Raw genomic sequence first — 7,192 nt, forward strand, 5'->3', positions numbered from 1 at the left:
TGTGTGTGTGTGTGTGTGTGTGTGTGTGTGTGTGTGTGTGTGTGTGTGTGTGTAGTGGGCCAGGCCATGTAATGGTTTCCACAAACACAGTTGCAATCACTGTGTTTCCCCAGGGGTGAGGGGGTGGGGGTGGACAGGCCTCTCCCTGTTCCTGCTCCTGCCCCTCACCTTTCAGACAAGAAAACCTGATTCTTAGAAAAGAAAGAGGGAGGGGCAGAGTTCTGGGACAGCCACTTCCAGCTTGTTTCAGAATGTTCCAGGGGCTGATTTGGTGTGGGAAGAACCACAACTGTGTCTGTGCACTGCCAAGGCTGCCCCACCGACTGTGGGACCTTGGGTCAGTTCCACCTCATCTATAAATTCCATCTTTCTGTTAGGCCAGATTAGGATTGATAATGCCAACAGGCAAGCATTGCCTTGGCCATTGATTCGTCCTGACTCCCACCAGCCACACCTGGAGAAAAACTTACATGGGACATCACCATTCTAACAGTGAAAAAAAAAAAGGGCAAAGGAAAAATAGACACTTCAGAGCTAGGGGCTCAACTTGGGAAGGCTTCCCAGAGGAGGCAGCATGTGGCTCTATTTCTACAGCCAGAAACCCAAGCAGGCCCATTCAGGACAAGATGACGGCAGTCTTGGCTTAATAGAATTCAGAGGACGCAGTTCCACACCCATCCTCAGAGCTGTGAGGAAGTTGGAACACTTGTGTTGGTAGAGTGGGTACCGTCCTTCTTCACAGATTTTCTGGTCTCCCCCCAGCCTACCCAGGGACCATTGACCAGCGCACACTGCAGGAAGAAACAGCATTGTATCTGGCTGCATGCAGGGAACACCTGGACTGCCTCCTGTCGCTGCTCCAGGCGGGGGCAGAGCCTGACATCTCTAACAAATCAAGGGAGACTCCGCTTTACAAAGGTGAGTCCCTTCTCGTGGACCAGGAAGCCCAGAAGGTGGGCAGCTTGCAGATTGCCCCGATGAACGTACAACTCTGAGGATCCCCCTTTGCAGAGCAGAGCATCCCTCCAAGATGCAAGGTGCATGTTAATTAGATCTTGCATTTATGCATGGGATAGTCCAACAGTTCCTGAATGTCCTCCCCCCCCCGCCACCCGGTCGGCATGCTGAGGGACTCTGAAGCCTTGGGAGGAAAAGATGTGGCATGTGTCTTTGGGCTATACCAAGCATGGGCACACACTCAGACCACAAGCACGCAGGGCCTGGTGATGGGCTGAATGGGAATGGGTGGAGGGAGGGATTCGGGGAGGGATGCCTGAGCTGAACCCCAACAGAAACCCCAACAACAGAACCCCAGTTCTGACACTTATGAGCTGGCCAATCCTCCGGGACAGCATGGGCCAGAAGGTAGGAGAGTGAGTGCATGCCTCCACTATGTGTGTGTGAGCAAAAACCCTCCTGGCTGGCTCAGTACTAGTCCAAAGGTTAGCACTGGCTACATCAGACAGGCCCAGAGTTGATGGACAGAGAGCCCATGACAATAGCTGGCACCTACTAAGCACTTATGTGATGGGCAAGGCATTTTCCTTAAGCCCTTTCGCTCATCTCCACACCCAGTAAGCATTGCTAGTGCCCCCATTTTATACGTAAGGGGCAAAGGCACACCTGTGGCTTGGCATTCAGCACACATAATATTCTGTAGGTATCAAGGACAAGTGAGCAGGCACCTGAACCCAATATGGAAGTACCTTCCATGAGGGCCCTTAGCCATGGGACCTCAGCTGTCCCAAAGAGCCACAGGAATCATGCAGAGTACCAGCTATTGTCCCAAGCAGAGAACCAGCTATTGTCCCAAAGCCCCAGGCATCCCTCTCTTGTGTGTGGCCTCCTGTGGACCTTCCCCCAGCCTCTTCTAGGAAGGCTCTGCTATGTGGTTTTTAGAGAGAGCACCAGAGCTTAGGAGATGGAGAGCTGAATCCCCCCAAACGCCACAGGCTTGAAACACCCCCTGTGTGCGGTGCCCTCCCAGGGAAGCTTCAAGATCCGTTAATCGGCTCACATTCCTTGGTGACTCCAACACCCTCTCTAGCTCTCTAGTGAGAGCTATGGGCCAGAGCCAAGGGCACATTCAAGGTCTTTTGACAGAGGAAGTTGAAGGGGAGTTTTGAGGAGGATGAGAGAGATGGGTTGTACTCAGAAGATAAACCTGAGGTAAATGAGCAGCCTTTGTTACCTAGATTCTTCCAGCACTGGTGTCTGCTGCAACACTGAAAAGGATGATGAGTTGGGAACATTCTAGGGGACAGAGTCTCTGGACATGACTCTCTGGGTTTGAATCCCAGTTCTGACACTTACTCTCTGTGTGACCCTGGGTCAGTCACCTACCCTTTCTGTGTTTCGCCCTCCTCATTTACGGGTGTAGGTAGGTCCTGACATTGCATTCTCCCAGTGTGGCTGGGAGGATTCCAGCAGTCCGTTGTCAAACCTTCAGGGCCACGCTGACTGTCTTGCTTCTCCCTGGGCCAGCCTGTGAGCGCAAGAACGCAGAGGCAGTGAGGACACTGGTGCAGTACCACGCAGACACCAACCACCGCTGCAACCGGGGCTGGACGGCGCTGCATGAGTCTGTCTCCCGCAATGACCTGGAAGTCATGGAGATCCTAGTGAGTGGTGGGGCCAAGGTGGAGGCCAAGAACGTCTACAGCATCACTCCTCTGTTTGTGGCTGCCCAGAGCGGGCAGCTGGAGGCTCTGAGGTTCCTGGCCAAGCATGGTGAGTGGTCACAGGGTACAGCTGACAAGGTCCTCAGAGGTCAGCTGGGAAGGAAAGCTGTGCTGGGGTCATCTCATGGGCCCCCTCTGATCCAGGGCTCTGCGGGGCTGTGTTGAGGATTCTGAGGCCAGGTTTAGGCTCAGCAGAGCTGAGGTGAGGTGCTGTTCTGAGCTGCCTATCACACACAAGCATCTTACCATCTCGGATTCAGCTCTACATCCTCCTTTCACAAAAGAGGAATCTGAGGACTGGAAAGAGGAAGTGGCTTATCTACAGAATTAGCTGTAGAGATATCTAGGTTCTTGGACTCCTGGTGCCCCAACCACTGTTCTTTCTGCCACGTCACACTGCTGGGTCAGAAAGACCTCAGATGAAGAGCACATCCTTGTTTTGCAGGTGATGAAACCAAGGACAAGGGTGGGAAAGTGATTTGTCCAAGATCACACAGTAAGTTAGTGATAGGCATGGGATTTGAACCCAGGTCATTGCCCTACCCCCCCCCCCAAAAAAAAAAAATCTTAATGGGAGAAATTAAAACAATCCTACTTGCACCACGATGTTTTCAGTAGCAAAGGCCTCAAGAACCTGGCTAAAAGGCTTTGTATTTTTCACAATGCCCTCCAAGCTCCCTTGTGGCTTCTTTTCCCTCTTGAACATTGGAGAGGCTGAGGCCATGCAAAGACCTTGGGGCTGCACTGCAACAAGTTGGTTAAGACCTCCTGTGTGTCAGGCCTCCTACTAAGCATGGACCTATGATGGATAGGTAGAGTGTGGGCTAGGCATCACCCTAACCCCACTAACCTCCTGTATACATGAGGGGATTGAGGCTCAGAGAACGTAATTATTGCTCACTATGAAAGCCTGGATCCCAACCTGTATCTGCATCTCAGCCTAGAAGAATGACCCTGGGCCTTTATTGGTACAAGAGGCCACATCCACAGTGTGTATCAGAAGAGACTGAGGCTCTTAGCCAGAGATAACTGCAATGAACACTCTGAGAACACAGGGGCCAAGGCAGGGTCCTGGAGCTCAGGCCAACAGGCCATGCTGAGGGTAAGGGCACAGTGGGTGAGGAGAACTCCCCTCTCCAGGCAGCTGTCCTGTCCCCTGCTGACACTGGGACAGGGACTGCTCCCTTCATGGGGGGTGAAAGCCGGTTCCTATGCAAATATTTTCCTTGTGTGAGCAGGCTTTGCTGGCAAGCCTAGGCCTGCTGGGGAGCCTGACCCTGAGGCCCAGAGGCCTGTTAACGGTGTCCCTGGACTCTCCCTCTGAGGGAAGGGCCATTCTCTTCCCTGGCTCTGTTCAGACAGCTGACACTGGCTGAGTGGTGTCTGAGCCTGGCACCATCTTTTTATACCTTGTAGCAACCATGACAGGGTGGGACCATGACACCTGGCTAACAAACAGGTAAACCAAGGCTTCTAAAAGCTACCTAAGGCCCCAGAGGTTGGGAGTCATGAAACAAAACCTTCAATGGTCCTAATGGGCCATCAAGGCCTGTGCCCTTCTCAAAAGGCCAGAGTGAGTCCCACTGCTGTTGAAAATGAAGTAATCAGAAAGGCTGGGAATGAGCAGACAGTTCTATGAGAAGAGCTGTGGTCGACACAAGCCTTTGATCTCAGCCTTCATCTCAGCGCATCTGCTTCTGCAGCACGAAAGCCTACTTCCCTTTGTAGAGAAATCATGTGCACAGCAGTTCTCTCTCTCACCCCATGAGATGGAGAAGATGGAGAAGACCAAGATAAAGGCAGGCAGGCTGCCACCAGGCTTAGTGATTTCTTTCTTTCATTTTTAAATTTATTTTTAATGTTTTTAAAAAGAGTGTGTGTGTGTGTGTGTGTTATGTATATGTGAGTCTAAGGACCCACAAGAGACCAGATGAGGGCATCAGGTCCACTGGAGCTGTAGTTATAGGTAGTTGTGATTTAGTATGTGTGTGCTAAGAAATTGAACCCAGCGCCCTCTGCAAGAGCAGTACACAGTCTTTACCACTGAGCCATCTCTCCAGTCTTTCTGTGATTCCTTAGGAGGATGAAGAAAGCCGTTTCTCTCTTGTTTCTGATAGAAAATGAAACAAATCCAGTCCTAAGGAGGCCACTCAGTTGACAGAGTGTTTGCCCAGCATACACAAAGCCCTGGGCAGGTCTCCAGCATTGCTCAAGTGTGTGCCTTCACCAACCATCAACTCCAAATCTAGCTAACAACCCCAGTGGGGTTTCCTTTGAGGAGTTTTGTGCTTAGCTGGACCTGACCTTGCTGTCAAGGCGCAGCCTAGGGCCCTTGCACAGCGAAGGCCAAAAGCCTAGCCTTCACCCTTGGACCAAAGGGGTTCAAGTTTGGCTGCACATCTATGAGTGGATTATCCTGAGTCCTTTCAGGTCCTGTGCCCTGGTCTATGATGAAGAGGGTACGCTAGCTTTGACCTCCAAGTGGTTCGTGTGGATTCAGACAGTGTAGCCACGGCTTGGTACACAGTAGTTAACTCGGAGGTGCTCACCACACAGTGGCACTGAATTATGGCAGAACTGATGGCTCCTGGCTCCGCTTCTCCCTCTCCAGGTGCAGACATCAACACACAGGCCAGCGACAGCGCATCAGCCCTCTACGAAGCCTGCAAGAATGAACATGAAGACGTGGTGGAGTTTCTTCTCTCCCAGGGTGCTGATGCCAACAAAGCCAACAAGGATGGCCTGCTTCCTCTGCACGTGGCCTCCAAGAAGGGCAACTACAGGTCAGTCCAGGCACAGCACAACTCTCCAGGGATGCCCTGTGAAGGTACCTGCTTTACCTGGCCAACCCATTTAATCCTCTCAAGGGCTTACTGAGGTGGAGGCCATGATGACCTCTTTTTTTATATGTATGAGAAGGCTAAGATAAATAGAGGTTAGGTGACTGATCCAAGGTCACACAGCTTGTGGGTGGCAGGAAGTCACCTGCTCCAAATGACCCAGCTACAGGAATCCCACTTAGGGAGCAGGGAGGAGTTTGAACTCATGACTGTTGTTTCGGTGGGCTGGGAGGATGCAGTGAGAACCTTCAGGGCAGTTATCAAGTAGCTGAGGATGTCCACAGCAGTGGAGAGGGACCAGTCCCTGGACACTTCCCTCTGCTTCACGGTGCTCAGGTGGGAAAAGCTCAACTTCTCCAGAGGCAATCTGTGGGAGGGAAGGCGCACCCCCTCCCCCATCACATGCACAGATGAACAGTTCACACATATTCACAACTTGATGGAAGAACATCCAGGCCTTAGCTCCATGGTGGCCCCAGTAGAAGGGAGCAGTTAAGCTCCGGCGCAGAAGATGCTGGAGTCAGCCTGCATCGGCTTATGGGAGTCCATCACAGGCGCCCTCCCAGCAACGTTTTCACTCCCCTCTTTGGTAGCATAAAATTGGCCAGAATGGGAGTTTATACACCATGGAGAAAGCTTCTCTCTGGAACCTCCAACATCCCACTCAACCTAGAGCCAATTGCTAAGAATTTAGCACCCACAGGGAGGGTGGGAAAGCATGCTTGGAAGTCGGGGGCAGGGGTGGGGAGAATGTTGGCTGTGCTTGCAGACACTGCTCATTTCTAAAGTGTGGCCTCGTTGCCCAGCTGCAGTCTGCAGGTTTGTCATGATGGCCGCTTTTACCTTACAAGAAACTGACCAGGTAGCTAAGAGCCCGTGCCTCAGTGGGGCCACCCCCAGCCCTAGCACCTAAGCCCCAGAGGATAGACACTTTCAACTGGTTGGATAATTCCCAGCTGTCGACCCCGGCAAGCTTTCTTTTCATTTTAGACAGCCGTCATTTGTTTTTAAAGATATTTTAAAAACTACATCTTTTTTTTTTTTTCTTAAAATGTTTTTCAAGGGAAACATTTACCACAGTGGTATAGTGGGAAGGTGATTTACAGTTGCTAGAAAACCTATGTCATGTGACCTGGGTACCACACTGAGAAATGCTCTGACTTCTCAGGCTGGCAGAAGAAAGAGAACAGATTATGTTTAGCATCATCAATAAGGCCGGGGGATGTATAGGCAAAGAGAGACATCCACAGAAAGTGAAGCAAAGGCCCTAGGAGCCCACAAGGTCCCGCAGCGCCCTTCCTGTAAGGGCTGTAATGACCTTCCTGTAAGCCATTTGCATACACAACCAGTTTCCTGAGTGCTGCCCAATGAAGGGTTAAAGTTAGATTCCCAGCAGCCCCTGCCACCTGGCTGGGCCACTGCTCTTTGCTCACACCCTGGGCATGTGGCATTAGAGGCCCTCCCCATGCTGGCCTCCCACAGGCTGAGCAGGGATTTAATGTGACATTCCATAGGCATTCAGCCACCTGCCAAAACACTCTGCCTACCCAGGGCCTGGAGTGAAGTGCTTGGAGCCTGAGGCCATTTGCCAGATGCGCCTGCTCTTCAACACAGGGTGTGAGTGTGTGTGTGTGTGTGTGTGTGTGTGTGTGTGTGTGTGTGTGTGTGTGT

The 7,192-nt window shown here is 51.7% G+C and overlaps 1 protein-coding gene across 1 annotated transcript in view; it reads left to right on the forward strand.

Annotated features, from left to right (window-relative positions):
• Asb2 (ankyrin repeat and SOCS box containing 2) overlaps positions 1 to 7,192 on the forward strand; it is a 34,051-nt gene that overhangs the window by 18,657 nt on the left and 8,202 nt on the right. The window contains exons 5-7 of the mRNA XM_055592734.1: positions 763 to 918; positions 2,485 to 2,730; positions 5,293 to 5,464. Of these exons, the coding sequence (XP_055448709.1) occupies positions 763 to 918; positions 2,485 to 2,730; positions 5,293 to 5,464 (574 nt within the window). The remainder of the gene's footprint in view (positions 1 to 762; positions 919 to 2,484; positions 2,731 to 5,292; positions 5,465 to 7,192) is intronic.

Source organism: Psammomys obesus, unplaced genomic scaffold (assembly GCF_907164565.1).
Source record: "Psammomys obesus unplaced genomic scaffold, mPsaObe1.curated_primary_1811, whole genome shotgun sequence".
Lineage (NCBI taxonomy): Eukaryota > Metazoa > Chordata > Mammalia > Rodentia > Muridae > Psammomys > Psammomys obesus.